General features: G+C 37.8%; 1 protein-coding gene across 4 annotated transcripts in view; it reads left to right on the plus strand.

Moving 5' to 3' along the window:
• Positions 1 to 27,178, plus strand: part of NFATC3 (nuclear factor of activated T cells 3) — a 137,693-nt gene that overhangs the window by 15,221 nt on the left and 95,294 nt on the right. For all 4 annotated transcript variants that reach the window (XM_047078632.1, XM_047078628.1, XM_047078630.1 and 1 more), the window contains exon 2: positions 24,832 to 25,966. In XM_047078632.1, coding sequence (XP_046934588.1) covers positions 24,832 to 25,966 — 1,135 coding nt within the window. The remainder of the gene's footprint in view (positions 1 to 24,831; positions 25,967 to 27,178) is intronic.

Below are 27,178 nucleotides of genomic sequence, written 5' to 3' on the forward strand. Positions count from 1 at the left end.
TGTATATCTTTTTTCATCAAGTGTCTATTCAGGTTTTTTGCCTGTTTAAAAAAACCTTGGGGGGGGAGGCGCCTGGGTGGCGCAGTCGGTTAAGCGTCTGACTTCAGCCAGGTCACGATCTCGCGGTCCGGGAGTTCGAGCCCCGCGTCAGGCTCTGGGCTGATGGCTCAGAGCCTGGAGCCTGTTTCCGATTCTGTGTCTCCCTCTCTCTCTGCCCCTCCCCCGTTCATGCTGTCTCTCTCTGTCCCAAAAAAATAAATAAGAAAATGTTGGAAAAAAAAAAAAAAACAAAAACCTTGGGGGGCACCTGGGTGGCTCAGTCAGTTAAGCATCCAGCTGTTGATTTCTGCTCAGGTCTTGCGTGGTTCATGGGTTCGGGCCCCACATTGGGCTCTCAGTCTTTTCCCCAATGATAACATTTTGCATAACTACAGTATAATATCAAGACCAGGAAAATGACGTTGATACAGTCCACGAAACTTACTCAGATGTCACTAGTTTTACATGCATTCATTCGTGTGTGTGTGTGTGTGTGTGTGTGTGTTTGTATTTGTATGTGTAATTCTGTGTGATTTTATCATGTGTAGATTCATGTAACCACCACCATAATCAAGATACAGAACTGTTCCATTACCACAAAGTTCCATCTCACCCCTTTATAACCACACCTACTTCCCTCCTTCCTCCCCACCCCAGTATCTGATTCCTGGCAACCACTAATCTATTCTCCATCTCCATAATTTTGTTTCAAGTAAATGTTATATAAATTGAGTCATACAGTATTTAACTTTTTGAGTTTGGCTTTCATCATTCAGTATAATTCTCAGGCGATCCTTCCAAGTTGTTGTCTATATTGTTTGTTCCTTTTAATTACTGAGAAGTATTTTATGAAAGGGATGTATTACAATTTGTTTAACCTTTTACCCATTGAAGGACACTTGGTTATTTCCTGTTATTGGCTATTATGAATAAAGTTGCTGTGAACATTACTTATATACAGGTTTTTGTTTGAAGTTTTCATTTCTGTTGTGTAAAAGCACAAAAGTACAGTTGCCTCCCAACCTCCAACATGTGAGTTTAGTTTTATAAGAAACTGCCAAAATTTTATATTCCCACCAGCAGTGCACAGATTTACCCAGTTTCTCATAATCTTAGGCAGCATTTGGTATTATCACAATTTTTTATTGTAGCTGCTGATGGGTGTGTAGTGTTTTTTCATTATGATTTTAATTTATATTTCCCTAATGACTAATACTATTAAGCATTTTTTTAATCATCTGTATATCATTTTTGGTCAAGTGTCCATTCATGTCTTTGCCTCTTTAAAAATTAGGTTGTTTTCGAAAATAAATAAATAAAAATTAGATTGTTTTCTTATTGTTTAATTTTTAAGAGTTCTTTACTGTGTTTAGACATAAGTCCTTTATCAGATAGATGTTTGCAAAGAGTTTCTCCCTATGTATGTCTTGTCTCTTCACTAACGGTTTTTTGTAGAAGTTTTTAGTTTTGATGAAGTTTATCAATTTGTTCTTTTATGGATTGTGCTTTTGATGTTATATCTGAGAAATCTTTGTGTAACCTAAGTTCACAAAGATTTTCTCCTAGGTTTTCTTTTGGAGATTTTATAGCTTGGGATTTTACATTTAGGTCTGTGATCTATTTTTAGTTAATTTTTTTCTTTTCTTTTTTTCTTAATGTTTATTTTTATTTTTGAGAGGGAGAGAGAGAGAGAGCGAGAGAGAGCGAGCGAGCATGCATGAGTGGAGGAGAGGCAGAGAGAGAGGGAGACACAGAATCTGAAGTAGGCTCCAGGCTCTGAGCTGTCAGCACAGAACCTGACACAGGCCTCGAACTCACAAACTGTGAGATCATGACCTGAGCTGAAGTTGGACACTTAACTGATTGAGCCACCCAGGTACCCCTCAGTTAATTTTTTTCTGTGTAGTGTGAGGTATGAACCCAAGTTCATTTGTTATTGGATATCCAGTTGTTATATGGATATCCAATTTTTCCAGCCCCATTTGTTGAAAAGGCTATTCTTTCTCCATAGCATTGCCTTTGGAGATAAATAGATAAAATGTCTGCATTTATTTTATTATTTTGTTATATATCATTATTATTATTTTATATATTGCTATTAATTTCTCTCTGCAATATTTTATGGTTTTCAATGTGTAGGTCTTTCTATTGTAAGTGCTTCTATAAACATTGATGGACTAAGTTTGTGTGTGGACATGTTTTCGTTTCTCTTGGGTATATACCTGAGAGTGGAATTGCTGGATCATATATTCTGTGTTTAACTTTTTTTTTAATGTTTATTTACTTTTGAGAGAGAGTGTGGGAGCAGGGAATGGGGCAGAGAGCGAGGGAGACACAGAATCCAAAGCAGGTTCCAGGCACTGAGCTGTCAGCACAGAGCCCGATGCGGGGCTTGAACTCACGAACTGTGAGATCATGGCCTGAGTCTGATGCTTAACCGACTGAGTCTGATGCTTAACCGACTGAACCCAACTGAACAGGTACCCTTCTGTGTTTAACTTTTTGAGGGAACTGCCAAACTGTTTTCCACACTAGCTGCACCATTTTACATTCCCATTAGCAGTGTACAAGAGTTCCAGTTTTTTCACATTCTCACCAATACTTGTTATGTTTTGTTTTTGGTTTCTCACTGTGGTTTTGATTGCCATTTCCCTTGCGACTTATGGTGTTGAGCATCTCTTTGTGTGTTTATCTGCTATTTGTGTATCTTCTTTGGAGAAATGTGTATTCAAGTCCTAAAAATAATCCTGTTTTAAAATTGAGTTGTCCGGGTGCCTGGGTAGCTAAGTCAGTTAAGCGTCCTACTTGGGCTCAGGTCATGATCTCGCTGTCTGTGAGTTCGAGCCCCGCGCCAGGCTCTGTGCTGATAGCTTGGAGCCTGGAGCCTGCTTTGGATTCTGTGTCTCCTTCTCTCTCTGCCCCTCCCCCACTGATGCTCTGTTTCTGTTGAAAATAAATAAACATTAAAAAAATTTTTAAAAAATAAAATTGAGGGGCACCTGGGTGGCTCAGTCGGTTAAGCGTCTGACTTCAACTCAGGTCACGATCTCGTGGTCTGTGAGTTCAAGCCCTGTGTCGGGCTCTGGACTGATGGCTCGGAGCCTGGAGCCTGCTTCCGATTCTGTGTCTCCCTCTCTCTCTGCCCCTCCCCCATTCATGCTCTGTCTCTCTCTGTCTCAAAAATAAATAAACAATAAAATAAAATAAAATAAAATAAAATAAAATAAAATAAAATAAAATAAAATAAAATAAAATTGAGTTGTCTTGGGGTGCCTGGGTGGCTCAGTTGGTTAAGCTCCCAACTTCAGCTCAGGTCATGATCTCATGGTTCATGGGTTCGAGCCCCACATTGGGCTCTGTGTTGACAGCTCAGAGCTGGGAGCCTGCTTTGGATGCTGTGTCTCCCTCTCTCTCTGCCCCTCTGCCTCCCTCTCAAAAATGAATAAATGTTAAAAAAAATTTTTTTTTAAAATAAAATTGAGTTTTTGTTGTTGAGTTGGAAAAGTTATTTCTATATTATGGCTACTTTTTTGAGGTTATAGCATATGCTGTATACAGTACATTCTTTTTACGTTGTGTGCATTCTATCCTGGAACTCCCCAGACTCCTGGTTGGTTTTTTAAAAGGTCTGCATTCATTAAAGTTCATTCTCTGTGATGTACAGTTCTCTGAGTTTTGACAAATGCATAGAGTTACATATTCTTTACCCCATTACCATATAACATTTTCTCATCTTAAAAATTCTCCCATGAGTCCTCTTTGTAGTCACTCCCTCTTCCTTTATGTCTAGTTTTTTTCACTTTGCAAAATGCGTTTAAGATTCATCCATATCATCATATGAATCAATAGCTAGTTATTTTTAATCACTATGAAGTATTCCATTATATATGTACCAGAGTTAGTTTATACATTCATCCTTTGGAAAACATCCTGGTTCCTCCTGATTTAGGCAAATATGAATAAATCTGTACAGAGCTACACACGGGTTTTTGTGTAAACATAAGTTTTTAGTTTACTTGATCTTCTCAAAGCATCATATTTTGGTTTCATTTATTTTTCTCTATTTTCTGTTTCATTTATTTTTTGCTTTCATGTCTTCATTGCTGCTTTTCAAGTAGAAGATTTTAGGAAGGAGAAGGGGTTAATATCTACTTCTTCAGGGAGATGGATGAAAATTAGCTGTGTTAAGAAGTGTTAGAGTGCATGGAAGCCAGATAACACTGAAAAACAAGGAAATGGAGACAGTAACAGTATACAACTCTTTCTGAAGTGTAGTTTTTAGAGCAGGGTCTCTCAGCTTTGGCACTGTTGACATTTTAGACTTGATAATTCTTTGTTTTAGGGAGCTGAATTGTGCATTGCAGCATCCCTGGCTTCTACTTGCTATTTGCCAGTAGTACTCCTTCAGCTGTCACAACCAAAAATGCCTCCAGACATTGTCACATTTCCCTGGGGACAAAATTGCCTAGTCTTGAGAACAGTGTTTTAGACTGTGAAGAAGAGTGAAGACCCTGAAGAATTCCGATCTCAGGGAAACTTTTTAAAGGAACTGGCAGACTGAAGGAAGTAGCCAGTGGAGAGAATGTGAAGATTACAGCTATGAAAGTGAAGATAACTGATGGGACTTAGGGAATAGAATTTAGAGCATAGATGGAGAAGAGTAGCTTTATCTGGGAGACAGGCCACTTTTTTCTGAGAAAGAAAACAATGAAAAGGGTAAATATAGATGTTTGTAGAGATCATGTATTTTTGAGTGCCTCTCTGCTATCTGCTGTTTGTGTTTCTACCAGTCTGGATGGTTGTTGTCCTGTTCCAACCACCTCATCCCACCTATCGCCCCTGGTTATGTGCCACCTCACCCCATCTATCCCACCTGCTTGTGTGTAATAACATAAAAAGATGAGTGGATTGATTCTGGGCTGAAATTTGCTGGGTGGAAGGTTAAAGAGTGGATGGAAATGCGCTGCCTGGAAGAAGGTAGTTGAAGTGATGGAATTTGAGATATAGACTAGATAAGGTAATAAGTAAAGCCAGGAGATGAAAGACAGATTGAGAGAAAGGAGAGGGGTTAAGAGACTGTGCACGTAGGTGAGATAACACGGTGTAATGAAGTAAGAGACAGAGTGAAGAATGGTTAGGGATAGTGGTCAGAGATAGGAATTTTAGAGTTTTAATATTATAGTAACCAAATGGGCCCTGGCAATGTCAAAGTCCAAGTTGTGTTCTTGGGAGTTGGATGCTGAAGTGAGGTGATGGTGAGGGACTTGGTTGTTGAAAATGCCCAGGGTCAAGTAGACTTGGAGTATACAGGGAGCCTGTGTCAGACGCCAGTGACCTAGAGGACATAAGATAATGGTAATAACAGATGGAAGGTGATTTAGCTGGATGGTGTGGGCCTTCCTAAGACTGTTAAGAAATGTTCCAAAAACTGAAAGTGATGTGTGGGAGTACTTGAGAGAGCGGCCCCAGAGTACACATTTGAGAATTGGTGAATGAACAGCTGTACACTACAGTGACTTCCAGAGAAGCAGTGTCCTCAAAGGAATTAGCCTTAAGTTTGAGAGCTGGGGATAGAGGATCTCTTCTGTTAAGAGATTAAGACCAGAGAGGGGTCTGGTGGGAGGTGTCATCCTTGTTGGTAGCCTGATGTCTAGGGGAAAAGTGTGAAGTAATAAAGGATTAAGAAAAGAAATGGTATCTAAAAGAGAATGCTGGTTTTGGGAGAAATGGAGGGACTATATAGTACATGACATTTTTTTTTTTGGAAATCATGGATCTTGGAAGCATATCGGTCAGCATTTGTGTCACTATGGTAAAGGACTTACTGATGTGGTTTATTAGATGACTACATTTATTTTTATTTTTATTTTTTATTTGAGAGAGAAAGAGTACATAAGAGTAGAGGAGGGGCACAGGGAGAGAGAGAATTTTAAGCAGGCTCCATGCCCAGCAGGGAGCTGGACCCTAGGTCTATCTCACCACCATGACATCATGACCTGAGCCAAAATCAAGAGTTGGATGCTTAGCCCCCCAGGCACCCCTAAGTAGAGGACTACTTTTAAAGTTCATGTATTATGCTTTTATTATTCTCTGATAATGTGCTGTTTTTTAAATAATGCAACTCTATTGTTGACTTAAAAATTATAGTCAATAGTAATACATAGATTATTTGAGAACCAGATATACTTCTGTTCTGTTAAATGTTACCCATATATTCAACATATTTTATATATATAAACATTTATTTGATGTCTGTTCCAGCTACAATGGCAGGTATTGATACAGATTGTCCAAAATCCTTAAAACAACCTTTCAGTGTAGATATTATCCTTATCTGCTGATAAGGGAATTGAAACTCAGATTAATTAACTTGATGAAGGTAAAGGTGCCTAGTAAGTGGTATATTTGACTCCAGAGTCAGTGTTCGTTCGTCTTTCTTTCTTTCTCTTTCTTTTCTTTTCTTTTCTTTTCTTTTCTTTCTTTCTTTCTTTCTTTCTTTCTTTCTTTCTTTCTTTCTTTCTTTCTTTCTTTCTTTCTTTCTTTCTTTCTTTCTCTTTGTTTATCCACTTTTAAGAGACAGAGTGCTAGAAGGGCAGGGGCAGAGAGAGAGGAAGAGGCAGAATCTGAAGCAGGCTCCAGGCTCTGAGCTGTCAGCACAGAGCCCGATGTGGGACTTGAACCTACCAACCGTGAGATCATGACCTGAGCTGAAGTCGGACGCTCAGCTGAGCCAGCCACCCAGGTGGTGCCTGAGTCACTGTTCTTCATTGTGTTTTTCTCTTTTGATTCCCCCTCACCTTGGACTTGTGTGTTAGCCTACACTACCTTCTAAATGATACACAATCCATTTTTTGTCTAATGTGGTCTTACTGTAGTCTGTATTTATGTTGTAATCATAATTCTATGACTGTTGCTTTCTCTTTGCTTTTTGGAAATTTTGCCATAGTTTTTCATAGTCATTTAGAATTTTGTCTTCTATAGTAGTTCCCATGCCATTATGTATAGTTATTACAAATGAAGCAAAACCTTGGTTTGCAAGCATAATTTGTTCCAGAAACATGCTTGCAATCCAAAGCACTTGTTTCAAAGCAAATTTCAAGAACCATTGGCTCAGTTGTGATCATGTGACATTGGGCATCACTTAAGACTTGTATTGCAAGACATCGCTCGTTTATCAAGTTAAAATTTATTAGAAATATTTGCTCGTCTTGTGGAACACTCACGGAACAAGTTACTCGCAATCCAAGGTTTTACTATGCTATAATATTTGGAAACATGAATATATATTATTTATTCATAAGTAATTTGAAAAGGACAAGTTGATATCTATGGGTCACTCACTGTTTCCAAAACAATTTATGTACCTAATTGCTACCATGATTTCTTGCCCTGTTGGTCATAATATCATATGTGATGGATTCAAACAAAGGCTTATTATTATAATCTAGGTAGATTTGATTTTCTCCTAATTGTTTTCTTCTCATAGCCCACTATAATGGCTATTTTAGGAAAAAATTAAATTGTTCTGGTATTTTTTTTTTTTTTTACAAAATCATTCTAGTATATATTCTGTATTTTCTTAGATGACTATAAATTGACCTTACTTATTTTTTTCCTGTATGTGGATGTTCAGCTGTCATTGCAGCATCATTTCTTCATTGTTGACTGTTTCCTTGTAATCAAGTGTAATAGTGCTGAATGATTCTCCTGGTTTTTTCTTTTCATGTGAGAATTCCTTTGAGCAATTGTTCATTGTTACTATTTTTTGTTTGTTTGTTTGTTTTTAGCAGTGATGGAACCTAAAGATAGGGAATCCTTTGCTTTTTAAAACTCTTCTCAAGGTATGCCTGGGTGGCTCAGTTGGTTAAGTGTCTGACATCCGATCAGGTTATGATCTCATGGTTCGTAGGTTCAAGCCCCGTGTCGAGCTCTCTGCTGTCAGCACAGAGCCCACTTCAGATTCTTTGTCTCCTCTCTCTGCCCTTCTCCCACTCATGCTCTTTCTCCCTCTCTCAAAAATAAACAGACATTAAAAAAAAAAAAAACTCAGTATTTTCTTCCTGCTTTGGTGGGATATAGTATAATTAAGTACCTGTGTAAAATTCCACATTCATTCTAGCATACTGCTTCTTAATATGTTCTAGAATAAAGTGGATTTCCTTTGCTTAATGAATTTGAGGTATAAATTAGTTCACTTTCTCTTCTTTGCATTATTTTTTCAGATTCTAGCTGTGCTAATATAATCTCATTTTCAACATAATTTTCCCTTAAATTTTTTTTTAATGTTTATTTATTTTTGAGAGAGAGAGAAAGAGAGACAGAGCACAGTTGGGGGAAAAGCAAAGAGAATCTGAAGCAGGCTCCAGGCTCTGAGCTATCAGCACAGAGCCCGACACAGGGCTTGAACCCATGAACCATGAGATCATGACCTGAGCCCATGTCAGATACTTAACGGACTGAGCCACCCAGGCGCCTCTGGTAATTTTTCCTGTTTAAAATTACTTCTCATTTTTTGTAGTGTTCTGTTTTCCTTTACAAGTTTCTGAGTCGTTTTGAATTTAGCCCATAAATAGCTTGTTAACTCTCATTTTTCTTACAGAGTACTATTTCTTTTTTTAGTTATTACAAGTATTATCAAAGTGACATAGAGGCGCCTGGGTGGCGCAGTCGGTTGAGCGTCCGACTTCAGCCAGGTCACGATCTCGCGGTCCGTGAGTTCGAGCCCCGCGTCAGGCTCTGGGCTGATGGCTCAGAGCCTGGAGCCTGTTTCCGATTCTGTGTCTCCCTCTCTCTCTGCCCCTCCCCCGTTCATGCTCTGTCTCTCTCTGTCCCACAAATAAATAAACGTTGAAAAAAAAAATTAAAAAAAAAAAAAGTGACATACATGCCTTTGTTTAAAGAATCAAATTGTTCAGGGCCACCTGGGTGGCTCAGTTGGTTGAGCGTTCGACTTCGGCTCTGGTCATGATCTCACAGTTCGTGGGTTTGAGCCCGGCATCAGGCTCTGTGCTGACTGCTTGCTTAGAGTCTGGAGCCTGCTTCGGATTGTGTCTCCTTCTCTCTCTGCCCCTCCCCCGCTCATGCTTTGTCTCACTCTGTTTCTCAAAAATAATAAATGTAAAAAAAAATTATAAAAAAAGAATCAAATTGTTCAGTAAAGCTAATTCTGGATAAAAGTAGTTCCTTGACTCTGCCTCTACCTTGCCTTTTTCCCTTTCATCAGTTTCTTTTGGTATTTACTTTCACAGCTCTAGGTAAAATGCTCATACAGCACAGCAATTTGTTGATTTTTCAGTTTTAGTCATTTTCTATTGACTTCCCATTATGGAAAATGAAGTTTTAGCACACAGTCATTCCCAATTACAATGGGCACATTTCTCATTCTTCAATGTGGTTGTATCATAATTGTGGTTAAATTAATATTGTTTATATTATAACTATATATTGTGCTATTCACAGTCAAGTCATTATAGTATACTATTATTTTCTTTCCTTGTACGATTTCTTATTGTTTCTAGAGTTAATGATTGTTTTTGTTAAAGTTCTGTGTACTTTTATGCTAATTTGTTCCTAAAGTCTCTTCCTGGTGCTTTAATCTCAATCTCAGTACTTGTAAATACATTAATTAGTCTGTTATTTTCTTGGAGATTTCTCTCTCAGAACCTTCTGAACTTTTGTAATCTGGACTGGTTGTTAACCAGGCTGTTGTACATGTCATTCTGAGATCTCCTCTATCATCTTGAATAGTGCCTTTTCTTTGCCTTTCTGTTGTGTTGGATCACCTGTTTCTTGGACATGTTCTCCTTTTGCTTGTTACTTTGCACTCTTTTTAGTAGAGTACTTCCTCCAGTAGCTTACTGAAGGTAATGGGAGGTGTATATTTTTTTAATTTTTTAATAGTTTTTTTATTTTAGAGAGAGAAAGAGCATGAGCGGGGGAGAGAGGCAGAGGGAGAGAGAATCTTAAGCAGACGGCACGCTCAGCTCAGAGCCCAACGCAGGGCTTGATCCCACAACCCCAGGATCATGACCCCAGCTGAAATCAAGAATTGGACTCTCAACTGATTTAGCCACATAGGCACTCCAATGGGAAGCATATTTTAAGATGTTTTTGTTCTCCTGTCACACTTAATTGTTGCTGGCTGTAGAATTCTACATTAGATATAACATTTTCTCAAATTTTTGGGGTACTACTTTCCACTTTCTTCTGGGATCCATTGTTACTTTTGAGAAGTCTGATGTAATTCTGATTCTTTCTTTTTTTTTTTTAAAAATTTTTTTTTAACGTTTATTTATTTTTGAGACAGAGAGAGACAAAGCATGAACTGGGGAGGGTCAGAGAGAGGGAGACACAGAATCTGAAACAGGCTCCAGGCTCTGAGCTGTCAGCACAGAGCCTGACGCAGGGCTCGAACTCACGGACCGCGAGATCATGACCTGAGCCGAAGTTGGCTGCTTAACCGACTGAGCCACCCAGGCGCCCCTGAAATTCTGATTCTTAATTCTTCATGTATAACCTGTTCTCTCCCAGTTTTTTAGATTCTTCTGTTTGTCATTTGTGTTCTGAAATTTCATGATAATGTGCATTAGTATGGATCTGTTTTTATCTGACCTTTAGTGATCCTTTATTTCTTCCTCTTCATTTTCTTTCTTACTTCTTCTTTTTTTAATGTTTATTTATTTGAGAGAGAGAGAGCACTTACATGCGCACATACTGAGCTGGGGAGAGGGAAAGAGAGAATCCTAAGCAGGCTTTCAATCACATGACTGTGAGATCACAGCCTCAGCTGATATCAAGAGTTGGATGCTTAACTGACTGAGCCATCCAGGTGCCCCTACTCTTTCTTCATTTTGTATTCTCTTCTATTGGAACTTGAAGTTTCAACTCTTGAGATTCTAATCTTGGACAGATTCTAATGTTCTTTCCTATTTCCTATTTTTCTCTTTGCTTAATTCTTTGGAGAATTTCTTCAACTTGATCTTTCAGTTTTTCTTGGAGACTTCAATTTGCTTTCATTCCTAGGGGCTCTTATTTCATCTTTTAAATAAGCACATGTTCTTGTTTCAAGGTTACAGTATCTTGTTTTTTCTTTGAGGTTATTGAGGGTAGGTTTTGTTCTTATTTTTGAGGTTTCCATCTTACTGCATAGCCTTTCCCCCCACTTCTCTTTTTGCCTCTTTATTCATCGTTGAACCTTTTCTCAGATATTCCATGATCTGTGGCTATCTGCTTATTTTAAAAAATGAGGCATCAAGGGGCACCTGGCTGGCTCAGTTGGTGGTGTGTGACTCTGTCTTGGGGTTATTTGAGGTTACCCCACGTTGGGTGTAGAGGTTACTTAAAATAAAATCTTATATGGAAACCAATTTGTCAATAAATTTCATATATATAAAAAAATAAAAATAAATAAAAATAAAATCTTAAACAAAAAAGAGGCACCAAACCTTAATAGCAATTTTGTGCTTAGAAGTGGCACTTGTTAACTTACAGGCCTCATTGTAGGAGTTTTTACTAGGGTACCTTATGATGTCATTGACTGTGAGTCTTTTCTCTTAGGTTAATTAGGTTCCCAAGAGAAGAATTTCATTTATTGCTTGCAGAGTATAAGCACATTGTACTGTGAGCCAAGGGAGAAAAGAGTGTTGGGGGCTTTAATATGCAAGTTTTAGAGAGACTTTTATTTCATCAACTCTGTTTCCAGTATGGTTACCCTGGTTCTCTTTCTCCTTCTGTTTTACCCCTTCAGAAAGTCTCCAGTGTTCTGCCTAGGGAGACAGTCATCCAGGAGCGCAAAGTGAGGTGGTTTGGGAAATTGGGAAGGTTAGTGAGTCATTAAACTTTGTGCCAATCTTGTTTTCATTTTTGCCTTCACTGGAAGTACCTGGTAGTTCATTTCCTGAGTGTTTAGAGTTCTTTGTTGGGAATCAGTGTTCACAGTTTTCATATGCTAAATCAGTTACCATGTGCTCTGCATTCCAGCTTCTAAAAGTTTTGTTGCTATGACTTCATGTTTTTTGTGTGTGTGTGTCTGTGTGAATTTATACCCTTAAAAAATATCCTTTACTATCATTCCGTGGAGTTTCAGTAGGGAATGGGCAAATGTATGTCTTCAGTTCTCTGGCAGTTCTATTTGTTTTTGTTGTTATTGAGGTAAAATTTACACAACATGCAATTAACCATTCTAAAGTATATAATGAACTATTTTAAAGTATACAATTAAATGGTATTTAGTATATTTACAATGTTGTACAACCACAGCTCTCTTTAGTTTCAAAACTTTTTCATCACCCTTAAAAACACCCCATAGCCATTAAGTCATCACTCTCCATTTCCTTCTCCCTGCATCCTCTGGTAACCTCTAATCTGCTTTGTGTCTCCATGATTTACCTATTCTAGGTACATCATATAAAAGACATCATACAATATGTGATTTTTTTGGGAATGTTTTCCATGTTCATCCAGGTTGCACATCTGTGAATACTTGACTCTTTTTTATGGCTTCCATTGTTTGTATGCACCATAATTTGCTTCCCCATTTATCCATTGATGGACATTTGGGTTGTTTCTGCCTGTTGGCTATTATGAATAATGTTGCTGTAAACATTTGTGTACAAGCTTCTATGAAGACTGTACATTTGCGTTCTCCGGTGTATACCTAGAAGTGGAATTTCTGGGTCCTATGCTAATTCTGTGTTTACCTTTTTTTTCCCCCAATGTTTATTTTTTTGAGTGAGAGAGGGAGAGAGAGAGTATGAGCAGGGGAGTTGCAGAGAGAGAGGGAGACACAGAATCTGAAGCAGGCTCCAGACTCCGAGCTGTCATCATGGAGCCCTATGTAGGGCTTGAATTCACGAACTGTGAGATCATGACCTGAGCCGAGGTCGGACGCTTAACCAACTGAGCCACCCACGTGCCCCGTGTGTTTAACTTTTTGAGGCACTGTCAAACTGTTTTCCACAGTGGCTATACCATTTTTACATTGCCACCTAATATATGAGGATTCCCATTTTTCTGCTTCCTCACCAGCATTGTTTTTTTGTTTTAAATTAAAGCCATCCTGGCGAGTGTGTCGTACGTAGTGTCTTGTTGTGGTTTTGATTTACATGACCAGTGTTGAACATCTTTTCTTGTGCTTGTTGGCAGTTTACATATCTTCTTTGGAGGGATGTCTGTTTGAGTCCTTTGCCTATTTTAAAAATTGTGTTGTCTTTTTGTTTTTGAGCTGTAAGTGTTCTGTATATATTCTGGATACTTACCCCTTATCAGATATATTATTTGCAAGTAATTTCTTTCATTCTCTGGGTTGTCTCACCCCCCCACTGTCAATTTTCAGATTTTTAATTTTTTTTTAAATGTTTGTTTATTTTGAGTGGGGGGGCGGCACAGAAGATCCGAAGCGGGCTCTGCACTGACAGCAGAGAGGCTGATACAGGGCTTGAACTCATGAACTGTGAGATCATGACCTGAGTTGAAGTTGGACGCTCAACTGACTGAGCCACACAAGTACCCTTCTTTTTTAATATATGGAGGAAATCAAGTTTTGAAGGGAAAATGTCATTATTACAGAAAATCATCTGCAGAGGGGCTTGTTGGGTCTGGCATTTTTCAAGAACTGTTTTTAAAATTTTTTTTTTCAACGTTTATTTATTTTTGGGACAGAGAGAGAGCATGAACGGGGGAGGGGCAGAGAGAGAGGGAGTCAAGAACTGTTTTTTAAATATTTATTTAGAAATTTTTATTATTGAAGTAGAGTTGACATACAGTGTTATCTTAATTTCAGGTGTACAACATAGTGATTCCACAATTCTGTACATTACCTCATGTTCACCACATAAGTACAATTACTCTGTCACTAAATAATGTTATTACAGTATTATTAACTATATTCCTTATGTTGTACTTTTCATTCTTGTGACTTAATTTATTTTATGGAAGTTTGTACCTCTTAATCCCCTTCATCTATTTTGCCCATCCCTCTGCCTTCTCCCTTCTGGCAACCACCAGTTTGTTCGCTCTATTTATGAGTCTTTTTCTGGTTTTTGTTTTGATTTTTAGATTTCACATAGAAGTGAAATCGTATGGTATTTGTCTTTCCCTTTTTTTCACTGAACATAATACCCTCTAGGTATGAATGGCAAGATTTCATTCTTTTTATGGCTAAGTAAGGGTTGTCCTTTTTTTTTTTTTTTAAGGTTTATATATTTGGAGAGGCAGAGGGAGTGTGCACGCACATGTGCGTGGGAGGGACAGAGAGAGAAAAGAGAAAATCCCAAGTAAGTTCCACACTGGCTCTGTCAGCGTAGAACCCAGTACAGGGCTCGACCTCATGAACTGTGAGATCATGACCTGAGCCGAAATCAAGAGTCGGACAGACCACCAACTGAGCCACCCAGGAACCCCCTTATTCTCTTGATAGTATCTTTTGATTCACAAAAGTTCATTTTTGTGAAGTCCATTTCATCCAGTTTTTCTTTTATTGCTCCTGCTTTTAATATCAAATCTAAGAAACTTTTGCCAAATCCAAGGTCCTGAAGGTGTACACCTGTGTTTTCTTCTCAGAGTTTTATGGTTTTAACTCTTATATTTATGTCCATTGATCCATTTTGAGTTAATTTATGTATGTGGTGTGAGGTGGGGTTCAACTTCATTCTTTTGTATGTAGTTATCCGGTTGTCCTAGCACCACTTGTTGAAGGAACTATTCTTTTCCCATTTAATCATCTTAAAAAATCAAATTGACCATAGATATTTTGTTTTTTTTCTGGACTCTTTTATCTTCCATTAGTCTATGTGTTTATCCTTATACCAATACCACAGTTTTGATTACTGTTGCTTTGTAGTAAGTTTTGAGCTGTGAAGTGGGAATCCTTTTGCTTTTGCTTTTTCAATATTATTCTGGCTGCTCCGAGCCTCTTTCAGTTCCATATAAATTTGAGCATTAGTTTTCTTGTTTCTGCAGAAAAAGCCGTTGAAATTTTGGTAGAGATTGCATTGACTGTAGATTGCTTTGTGGAATATTTCAGTGTCAAGAATATCTTCCAATCCCTGAACAAGGGAATTCTTAACCACTGGGGCACCTGGGTAGCTCAGTTGGCTAAGTATCTGACTCGTGATTTCAGCTTCTGTCCTGATTTCATGGTCTTGGGATCTAGTCCCATGTCGGGCTCTGTGCTGGATGTGGAGCACGCTTGGAATACTGTCTCTCTCCCTTCTGCCCCTCACCTGCTTATGCTGTCTCTTTCTGTCAAAAAAAAAAAAAAAAAAGGGAGGAATTCTTACCATTTATTTAATTCCTTAATTTCTTTTAGCAATATTTTGTAGTTTTTAGTGTACACATAAATTTATTCCTAAGTACTGTATTCTTTTGGAGGTTTTGTGAATAGAATTATTTTCTTAATTTACTTTTTGGATTGTTCTTTGTTGGTGTATGGAAGCGAAACTGAATTTTATGTGTTGATATTCTACCTTGCAACTTTCCTGAATTTGTTTGTTAGCTCTAGTTGTGTTTTGTGGATTCTATGGGATTTTCTATATACAGAATCATGCCATCTGCAAAGAGATAGTTTTACTTCTTCCTTTCCAATTTGGATGCCTTTTATTTCTTTTTATTGCCTAATTGCTCTGGCTGGGACTTCCAGTGCAATGTTGGATAGCACTGATGAAAGTGGCATTGTCGTCTTGTTCTTGATCTTAGGGAAAAAGCTTTCAATTTTCACTAATAAGCAAGATGTTAGTTTTGGGGTTTTTATAAATCCCTTGATCATTTTTAAGGAAGTTCCCTTCTGTTCCTAATTTGCTAAGTTTTTTTTTTTCTTTTATCATGAAAGAGTGTTGAATTTTGTAAAATGTTTTTTTCTGTATCAATTCAATCATGTTTTTTTTCCTTCATTCTAGTAATTAATTTTCAAATGTCAAATCACCCTCGTATTCCTGGGCTAAATTCCATTAAAAAAAAAAAATAGGCTGGGGTGCCTGGGTGGCGCAGTCGGTTGGGCATCTGACTTCAGCCAGGTCACGATCTCGTGGTCCATGAGTTCGAGCCCCGCGTCGGGCTCTGGGCTGATGGCTCAGAGCCTGGAGCCTGTTTCCGATTCTGTGTCTCCCTCTCTCTCTGCCCCTCCCCCGTTCATGCTCTGTCTCTCTCTGTCCCAAAAATAAATAAACGTTGAAAAAAAAAATTAAAAAAAAAATAGGCTGTTAGATTTGGTTTGCTAGTATTTTGTTGAAGACTTTTAGGTCTATATTCATAAGAGATAGGGTCCGTAGTATTTTTTTTTTAAGTTTATTTATTTTGAGAGAGAGTGAACAAGAGAGAGAGCACGAGCGCACAGGGAAGGGGTAGAGAGAGAAAGAGAGAGAATCCTAAGCAGGATGATCCCACGACTGCGAGATCACGACCTGAGCTGATATCAAGAGTTGGACACCTAACTGACTGGAGCCACCCAGGCACCCCAGGTCTGTAGTATTCTTATATCGTTGTCTTGCTTTGGTAATAGGGTAGTCTCGTGGAATGTTCTCTAAATGTTGGATAGAGTTCACCTGTGACGCCATTTTGTTTTGGACTTTTTTGTTGGGAGATTTTTTGGCTACCAGTTCAATATCTTTACTTGGTATAGGTCTGTTGAGATTTTCCTATTTCTTCTGAGTCTGTTTTGGTAATTTGTGTGTTTGTAAGAATTTGCTCATTTGTTCTACATTGTCTAATTTGGTGGTGTTAATTTTGCATAGTATTATTATCATAGTATTCTCGTATGTATTTTTACCACCAACAGTTATTATATATCCTAACAGGGTCCATTTAAGTTGTACTAAAACTGTTGTTTTCTCAACTTTTTCAGAAGTATTCTTGCCTGAAGGTGTTACATGCAGACTATTCATAGAGGCTAATTCCTCAGGCACTTTTAAGTTTTGCCTTGACTCTTCAAATAAATAGTAATTGAATCTGTAACATCTGGTTACACATCAGGACCTAGAGAAAACCACTTGAAAACCATTTGCCTTGTTTTGTAATTGCCTATTGATGTTGCTACAACATTCTCAATTTTTAAATCAACCATTCTTGCTGAAAGGCTAATACAAGTTTATTTTCTCTGAGCTGGTTTCTTCAATTGTTGCATTCAATTTAAATAAATTACCATTAGTGCAGTTGGCTAACAAATGAGTCATTCAGAAACGTTTTTTGGTTGCAGCCTCATTTTTCCTTATTTTTGTGAAGAAATCCTCTTGTGATAAGGTATTATTTTTGGTTTTGTTTTCTAATTTTTCTTTTTTTTTTAATGTTTTTATTTATTTTTGAGATAGAGAAACACAGAGTATGAACAGGGGAGGGGCAGAGAGAGGGGGAGACACAGAATCCGAAGCAGGCTCCAGGCTCTGAGCTGTCAGCACAGAGCCCTATGTGGGGCTTGAACTCACGGAGTGTGAGATCATGACCTGAGCTGAAGTTGGACGCTTAACTGACTGAGCCACCCAGGTGCCCCTCTAATTTTTCTTCTAGTTTTTTTGTGGGTTGGGTGTATTTTGTGTTTGGGTGTATTTTCTGTGTGGTTGGGTGTATTAATGCAGTAATGCTGATGAATAAGGTACTCTTACAGCACAGCCATAATGTTATTGCATGATAAACATAATGCTTTGCCATTTAATTTGATAACAAAATAACCCACATTCCAATGTGCCTTAGAAGTGGAATTTCAATTTGAAGTCCCCTTTTCTCTGTCCTGTTTTGATTTTATAGGTGTGTACTGCTAAGTTTAAAACAGTGTTGCAGTACATCAATATGCATTGCACTCAAAATGCTGTTAAGTTAGAACTGTGTCACTGCAGTTTTGTTAGCTCACCAAGTAGCAGTGGGAAGCAGTCATTTCTCACAGCTGCTCAGCTCTACCCATGTAGTAGCAGAGTACCCATAGACCATACATAAGCGAATGAATATGTTCCAATAAACCTTATTTGTGGACATCAGAATTCGAACTTCATATCATTTTATGTGTCATTGAAACAGTATTACTTAATTTTTTTCCCCCAAGCATTTGAAACTCTTCTTAGCTTGTAGGCTGTACAGAAACAGGTGGAGGCGAGGTGTGGTCCATGGGCTATATTTTGCCAACCCTTGTAAGACATTGTATATTACCACATCCTTGTGTGGGGTCCTGTGATGGCTGAAGGAACAGAGCAAATAAGCCTTGAGATGGTCAAATTTCTGAAGCACCATGAATTTGAGAATTCTACAGTTGGAAATCTGGACCTAGAATTATTTATTGTGGAGAGATTATAGCAGATGCCCGTATTTTTCCAGAGCTGGGGCTTTGGTGATACTTGGGAAGAAGATGAAACATCACTCTCCCAAATTTTGTATTCAGATCTCTGCAATGCTTTAAGACATTTAAGACAACAATTTTAACAAATATATTATATAGACCTTCCAATTATATTAGAAGGTCTTTTATATAGACCTTCCAATAAACATCAGGAACTTTCTAGGTACTAGATAAGTAGTGGTCCCTTATTCTCAAATATAATAGAGATCTTGTCACTTCCCTTTTAAAACTGATGGTTTCCATTATCCTTGGAATAAAATTTACACTTCTTACCGTGATCATTCTACGTTCTACTGCTTTTCAGTTCTCCTCCTTCTATTGTTAGCTCTAGCCACATATTGGGACTTCCACTTCCTCAAAGAAGCTAAGGTAATATCTGACTCAGTGTTTGCTTATACTGTCTCCTTGTGTTCTCCACCTATGCCTGCCCATACTCACCCCCCTTTTCATTTCTTTCTGGTTCCTATTAATCTTTTAGGTTTTAGCTTATGTACCACCTTCTCAAAAAGCCTTCCCTGTACTTTCTGTAAAATAGGTTCCTTCTTTAGTCTCCGAAACTTCTATCACCTAGTAGTAGTTTCAGTGTTTAATTTGTGTTTTTGTAAATCTCCTCTGAGATTGTATACTTTATGAGGGCAGGGACCATGCATGTCTTATTTTCTGCTTATATATTATTTACTATTCATTTACTATTCCAGATATCTAGCATATGGAACAGTTGCTAGAAAATAATGACATTATAAATCGTTGAATGAGTGAGCGCTTGGTTTCTGGGATGCCTCCCTCTTTTGATTCTTCTTCCATTTAGGTGACTGTCCCTTCTCCTTCCTCATTTTTGTCTCCCTGATCCCTAAACTTGGAATCTCCTATGCCTCAGTTGCCTGCTTTCTTCTCCTTCTGCATTCACTCCCTTGTCCTCTCTTCTAGTCTTAATAACCGTAAATATTATTTATAGATTAATAACTCCCAAATCTATATGGCCAACCTGAGACTTTAGGTAGAAGTGTCTCCTTGATACCTCCACTTGGAAAGCTTATTAGCATCTCACATTTATGTCCAAAGTAGGATTTTCGATTTCCTGTCTCCCACATTTATCTCACTTTTCTTCTTCATTTCAGTAATTAGGAATACTGATCTTATAATAGTTCAGGCCCTAAACCTTGGTATCATCCTTGACTTTCCTCTCTTTCTCACATCCAGTCTAATTTCTGTCAGCTTTACCTTAAAAACAAAACAAAACAGAAACCACAACTCACTTCTTACTATTTCTTCTACCTTTACAGCCTACCACCACTCATGTCCTATGCTCCATTATTTTGCATCTGGATTATTACAATAGTCTCTTAAATATGTAAAATATATCAGATTGTGTCATTCCTTTGCTTAGAGCCCTCCAGTATTTTCTCATCTCATAATAAAAACCAGTTGTAATGTCCTTACTTTTCTATGAGACCTCACTTTATGGTCAGTGCTGCTCTATCCCCAGCCCTAAACTGTACCCCCTCACTCAGTTCTCTTCCCACTGGCTTCCTTGCTTTTCCTCATAAAATCCAAAAATTCTGTCTTCAGACCTTTGCACTTGCTATTTCTTCTATTTGCAGTGTTTTTCCCGTAGATTTCATCATCTTTTTTTTTTTTAATGTTTACTTACTTTGAGAGAGCACGAACAGAGGAGAGACAGGGAGAAAGAGAATCCCAAGAGGCTCCGCACTGTCAGCATGGAGCCCGTGCAGGGCTCAAATCCTACCAACGGCAAGATTGTGACCTGAGCCAGAATCAAGAGTCCAACACTCAACTGACTGAACCTCCCGGGTTCCCCTCCCATAGATTTCTGTATAGCTCAGCTCCTCATATCCTTTTGGGGAAACAGTCACAGGTATTGGATAAAATCTTAACAAATATTGGAGAAAATACTTTTCTGACCCCCTTATCTAAATTAATTTCACTCCTTCCCTCACTTCTATTCTCCTTACCTGTTTGATTTTTCCTTATAGCAAATATCACTACCTGACATAACCTTAAAAATAAGGTTGGCTTGGGGTGCCTGGGTGGCTCAGTCAGTTGAGCGTCTGACTTCAGCTCAGGTCATGATCTCACAGTTCGTGGGCTCGAGCCCCGCATCAGGCTCTGTGCTGACCTCTTGCTCAGAGTCTGGAGCCTGCTTCAGATTCTGTGTTTCCTTCTCTCTCTGCCCCTCCCCCACTCGAGGCTTTGTCTCACTCTGTTTCTCAAAAATAAATAAATGTAAAAAAAAATAATAAAAAAAATAAGGTTGGCTTATTGGCTCAGTCGGTTAAGCTTCCCTCTTGATCTCTCCTCAGGTCTTGATCTCGGGGTGGAGAGTTCAAACCCCGCATTGAGCTCCACGCTGGGCATGAAGACTACTTAAAAAAAAAAAAAAATCAACCAGTCAGTTATTTTACCAGCAAAAATGGGTTCGTTTAGAATAGCAGAGAACTGTGATTTGGGGCGAGCAAGCAATGGCAAAACCATAGGCAAATCTGAGAACAAAGGAGAGGGAAGCTCTTCTACGGAGTAAAGTGGGGGGAGTTAGGAGGGCTGTTTTAAAGGAAAAGTACTTTGACGTTAATTGGAGTTCAAAGTACACTAGCTTTTCATTGGCTGAGTTGTGACAGCCTCTCATTGGCTGGGTGGTTGCCTGGGGAGGAGAAAAGCTTTTCTTCCTCCTTGGGATGGTAAACTGGTATCCATTTGGAACGTTCCTAACTTCCCGTTCATTCTGCAGTTGTGCATTCTCACGCTTGTAGGGTGTGAGAGCTCCCCCTGCTGGCCTCCTGACTCCATTTAAAAAAAATTTTTTTTTTCAACGTTTATTTATTTTTGGGACAGAGAGAGACAGAGCATGAACGGGGGAGGGGCAGAGAGAGAGGGAGACACAGAGTCGGAAACAGGCTCCAGGCTCTGAGCCATCAGCCCAGAGCCCGACGCGGGTCTCGAACTCACGGACCGCGAGATCGTGACCTGGCTGAAGTCGGACGCTTAACCAACTGCGCCACCCAGGCGCCCCTCTCCTGACTCCATTTTAAATAAAGTTTCCTTTTATTAATTTTCACGGTAGAATGAAATTTCTCTGAGAATGGGGACTTTGTTTTGTCCACTCTTGTGTTTTCAGTGTCTTGAACATGCCTTGAACCATTATATAGTGCTACTCAGAAAATGTTTTTTTAAATGAATGATCATATTGCTTCTGGTTTCGGACAAAATACACATATATGGTTGAAAAGTGAAAAGCACAAAGTTAGCACCCCAGAAGTGGCAAAATGGGAATATACAAAGAAATTGATTTCTTGATGACCTTGTTGAACTGATGAAATAACCAGTCCTGGGACTGTCCTACCTTTGGACCTCTTGTTAATGTTGGAAAATACCCTCCCCTCCCTTCAGGTACTTTAATTGGGTTTTCTGGTTTTTGCAGCCTAGAACATTGTATTTCATACAGAACCATTTAACTCTTAAATTACATTAAAATTAAAAATAATATCCTGATTGGAGAAACTAAAGTAAAACTGATACTGTGTCCTAATGTTGTATATTAAAACAAGTCTTCTAAAACAAATGTTTCTACATAGTAGGAGTGCTAAAAATGGTTGCCCTAAGGTCTAGTATCTCTACCTTTAGGAATTTATTCTTGGAGAGGGATTCAAAACAAGAGAAAAAGCTGTATGTATAGACATGTTCAATGCTACGTTATTTATAAAAATAAAAAGTAGGAAATAGCTATGATCATTGACTTGACATTTTACATGGCCTTGAAAATTGCTTAGGAATTTCTTATAAGCTTCAATAAAATATAAAAAACATTAAAGGACAAGGTTGTATGTTATATAGGCAAAACATATCTAGGCTGTTAGAAGTCAGTATAGTGGTTAACTTTTGGTGGAAAGGTAATGATTGGAAGCAAGCCAAAAGGGGCTTTTAGGGGAGAGAGACACACAGTGCAAGCGGGGGAGGGGCAGAGAGAGAGAGAGAGAGAGAGATACGGAAGAGAGAGAGAGAGAGAGAGAGAGAGAGAGAGACATACGGAATCTGAAGCAGGCTCCAGGCTCTGAGCTGTCAGCACAGAGCCCAGTGTGGGGCTTAAACCCATGAACTGTGAAATCATGACCTGAGCCAAAGTTGGATGCTTAACTGAGCCACCCAGGCGCCCCAGGATTTTTTTTTTTTAAGGGTAATGTTATAGGGTATGTCTTATGTGACAGTTTATTGAGCTATATATGATGTGTGCACTTTTATGATGTATCTTGTACTTTAATAAAAGGTTTTTTTAGGAAAAAACCTCCAAAATATTATGATCCATGGCTTTATAAAAATATATACATATATAGACAAATATATACATGAAAATATTAAGTGTTAGGTGATAGCACTTGTTTATGATTTTCTTAAAGTCAGATAAGAAACAAATGTTTTTAACTTTTAAAAAACATTTTTAATTGTGATAAAATATGCATAATATTAAGGATGCCTGGCTGGCTCAGTTGGTAGAACATGAAGCTCTTGATCCCCAGGTCATTAGTTCAAGCCCCACATTGGGTGCAGAGTTGACTTAAAAGTTTAAATATATATATATTTAATAATATAAAAATTTAATAAAAATTTATATATATATTTAAATAATGCAGCTATAAAAATACAAATAAAAAGCATAGCATTGTGTGTGTATGTGTATATACATACACACACACACACAATGCTATGCTTTTTATTTGTATTTTTATAGCTGCATTATTGGGATACAATTCATATACCATACAATATTTACAGAGTAGTGTAACCATCGCTACAGTCAATATGAAAACATTTTCATCAGTACAGAAAGAAACCCAATATCCACTAGAAGTTACTTCCCATTTTCCCCAAACCTCTTCTTTTTGTTGTTTATTAAATTAATATTTATTTATTTTTGAATATAGTTGATACCCAATGTTACATTAGTTTCAGATGTACAACATAATGATTCAGTATCTCTGTACATTATGCTATGCTTACCACAGTTGTTTATTTTTAAAAGCTTTTTCCTCCACCTTTTGTTAATGTCAAATGTGGGTTTTCTTCTTTGGAGCTCTGACCTTCTTACTTATCTTGATTCAGTAAGTGGAGTGAGAGAGTTGACTGAGTGATGTACTTCAAAGGATGTTTCAATTTATTAGGAAATACTTCAGAGTTAAAAAAAATAATATAACATACCCATCTTAAATTTTAAAAAGGGAAAGATAAGGTTATTAGCAGGTAGTGAGTTCTTGCTAAATATTAGTCATTATATTAGGTTGCTTGTCTTCAAATTGTCTTGTGTGTTTTAGTTGATGTTGATACTCTCCTCTTGACAATTTTATAGAAAAAAAGGCTGCCTTAGAAAACTGAGGTTAAATAACTCGTCCAAGTTTGCACAGCTTTGGAATGGCAGAGCCAGGGTTTAAACCTAGAGGGTTTTGTTGTTTAGTACATGTAAAAACTCTTTACTGAATGTGTTCACTAACCACATTTTAAAAGTTCTGCCATTATGAGGTTTACTTTAATAATCTATCATAAGTTAAAAGCTGTGATGAGTTATTTTCTAATTGAGGTAAAGGATCCAGTGGGATCACGTGGCTCTTGCAACCTGGTTTGCTATATTAAAAGATACAAATTCTTGATGGTATGACAGTGGAGCAAAAAACTACTGTTAATCATAAAAATTTCTTTATCGAAAAGTTCTGGGATTACTACAAGGAGACCGAGGTCTTAGGTTAAATGATATGACTAAGAGCTCATAGAATCTAGGTCTCCTGAGTTGAGTCTGTAATTCTTTTAATTAGTAAACTTAGTAGTGTGTGTGCTTATAACTAAAAACCTTTCAAAGACTTTGTTCTATCCTTTATTCCATTTTGACTTGCAGACCCCAGATGAGGCTCAATTTACGTGATTATATCATTTTATAGTTCTGTGAATGTTTTTTAGAATTATGGATATGATTATTTCTTTTATAGAAACATTTGTTTTCAGATGGTTTCTGATTCTCATTTTAGAAAATGGAAACAAGAAGAGAAAAAAATTACATATATAACCACAAATATAAATATGTAATAATTACATGTATCTGTGGAAATAACCAGGTAACTTTTTAAAAAAACACCCGTCGGGGCGCCTGGCTGGCTTAGTCAGTAGAGCTTGCGACTTTTGATCTTGAGGTTGTGAGTTCGAACCCCACGTTGGGCGTAGAGATTACTTAAAAAAAATTAAAATTGTTGGTGCTGGCAAAGAAGTGGTTTGAATGTAAATAAAACATACATACCATTCTCTTAGTGGAGCTAATGGTACACATTTTATGTCCTACTTTTTTCTCTCAAGATTATTATTTACTTTCTCATCCAGTAATTTATACATCTAAATTTTCTAATTTCTTGTTTTGTTGATTTTTTTCTTTTTCTTTTTCTGTTCTTTTTTGTTTTTGTTTTTGTTTTGCTTTCCCCCCATAGATCTTGAGCCAGATGATTGTGCATCCATTTACATCTTTAATGTAGATCCACCTCCATCTACTTTAAACTCACCACTTTGCTTACCACATCATGGATTACCGTCTCACTCTTCTGTTTTGTCACCATCGTTTCAGCTCCAAGGTCACAAAAACTATGAAGGAACTTGTGAGATTCCTGAATCTAAATACAGCCCTTTAAGTGGTCCCAAACCCTTTGAGTGTCCAAGTATTCAAATTACATCCATCTCTCCTAACTGTCATCAAGAAATAGATACTCATGAAGATGACCTACACATAAATGATCCAGAAAGGGAATATTTGGAAAGGCCTTCTAGAGATCATCTCTATCTTCCTCTTGAGCCATCCTACCGGGAGTCTTCCCTTAGTCCTAGTCCTGCCAGCAGCATCTCTTCTAGGAGCTGGTTCTCAGATGCATCTTCTTGCGAATCTCTTTCACACATTTATGATGATGTGGATTCGGAATTGAATGAAGCTGCTGCCCGATTTACTCTTGGATCCCCTCTGACTTCTCCTGGTGGCTCACCAGGAGGTTGCCCTGGAGAAGAGTCCTGGCATCAACAATATGGACTTGGACACTCCTTGTCACCCAGGCAATCTCCTTGCCACTCTCCTAGATCTAGTGTTACTGATGAGAATTGGCTGAGCCCCAGGCCAGCCTCAGGACCCTCATCAAGGCCTACTTCCCCCTGTGGGAAACGACGGCACTCCAGTGCTGAGGTTTGTTATGCTGGGTCCCTTTCACCCCATCATTCACCTGTTCCTTCTCCTGGTCACTCCCCCAGGGGAAGTGTAACAGAAGATACCTGGCTTACTGCTTCAGTCCAGGGTGGATCAGGCCTTGGCCCTGCACTTTTTCCATTTCAGTACTGTGTAGAGACTGATATCCCTCTGAAAACAAGGAAGACTTCTGAAGATCAAGCTACCATACTACCAGGAAAATTAGAGCTCTGTTCAGATGACCAAGGGAGTTTATCACCATCCCGGGAGACTTCAGTAGATGATGGCCTTGGATCTCAGTATCCTTTAAAGAAAGATTCATCTGGTGACCAATTTCTTTCAGTTCCTTCACCTTTTACCTGGAGCAAACCAAAGCCTGGCCACACCCCAATATTTCGGTGAGTCGATGGAAATGGCTGCTGGTCATTTTTCATGCTTATGTGTTACTGGTGGCATGTGACTGCATTATATATATGGAATGGTTTGATGCCCCCCCTTTTTTTCTGGTGTCTTCCAGACAAATCAATTAAAGTCTGCATTTATTTTCCCTTTAGTCTTAAAAGAGCCTTCAGATAGGCTAGGCTTATCATTTTAAAAGTATATAGATAATGAATTGTAGATAATAATAAATTATATTGAAGATTCCCTAGAAAGAATTTTCTTATTTAAAAAGCTTTTTGTAAAACATTGATTACAGTATGAGTTAAATTACAAAAAAAATACTAATTGGGAACATGTGTTTTATATTTTTAAGACCTTATTATACAAATGAAATTTGTTTATTGTGGCAAGTTCTTTTCATAATTTATTTTTTATCTTTTGATTTTATAAGTTTGACTTTTTTATTGTAGAGAAATTTTAACATTTTATGTATTTAAATTTGTCTTCTGCATGGGTTTTGGATTTTGTGTTATATTTGAAAGCCTTACCCCAGTCTAAAATAATTACAAATAACAATCTAACTTGCACATGTTTTTAATAAAAATTTTATGTATACATTAGCTTTATAATGTATATAATACATATTAATTATATTTATATGTACATGCATATATTATATATTAATAATTGTATATATATGAATATATATTTGAATTTTGAGTCTAGCTAGGAGCTGGAGTAGAGAACAGTTTAAAAGTAAGTAAGAGTGTAAGAGCAAGTAAGTAATTCTAGATAACTGGAGTAAGAACAGCATGACTCATTCCAAATGACTTCTCAGTTGTCATAATCCTGTTTTATAGAATCAATCTAGTCTATATAATTGTTTAGAAGAGAACTTTTTTTAAAATGCTTTTTCAGTGGTATGAGTGTTTATTTCTGGATCCAGATCTTTAGAAAAATATGTGGAATTATGGTATTGAAGATATCTTTGAGCCTATCATTCTGCTTTTGAAAAGTATCTTAATCTTTGTAGGGGTTTGCTTAAGTCTGCAGAACAAGTGTAGAAACTAGCTGAGAGTTGAAGTTGAGTTGTTTCAGACTAATAAAAATTAATACCTTTGAGCTTCATAACAAAGCTAGGCTGAAGACATTGAGAGAGGCAATTTAGGAATGTTAGCAGTGAATGAATGAAGCAATGTAGGAATGGTAGCACTTCATTGGTGGAAGAG

The sequence above is a fragment of the Lynx rufus genome, unplaced genomic scaffold (assembly GCF_022079265.1).
Source record: "Lynx rufus isolate CCGP_SWC_20201006 ecotype Redwood Valley unplaced genomic scaffold, mLynRuf1.p SCAF_16, whole genome shotgun sequence".
NCBI classification, from domain to species: domain Eukaryota; kingdom Metazoa; phylum Chordata; class Mammalia; order Carnivora; family Felidae; genus Lynx; species Lynx rufus.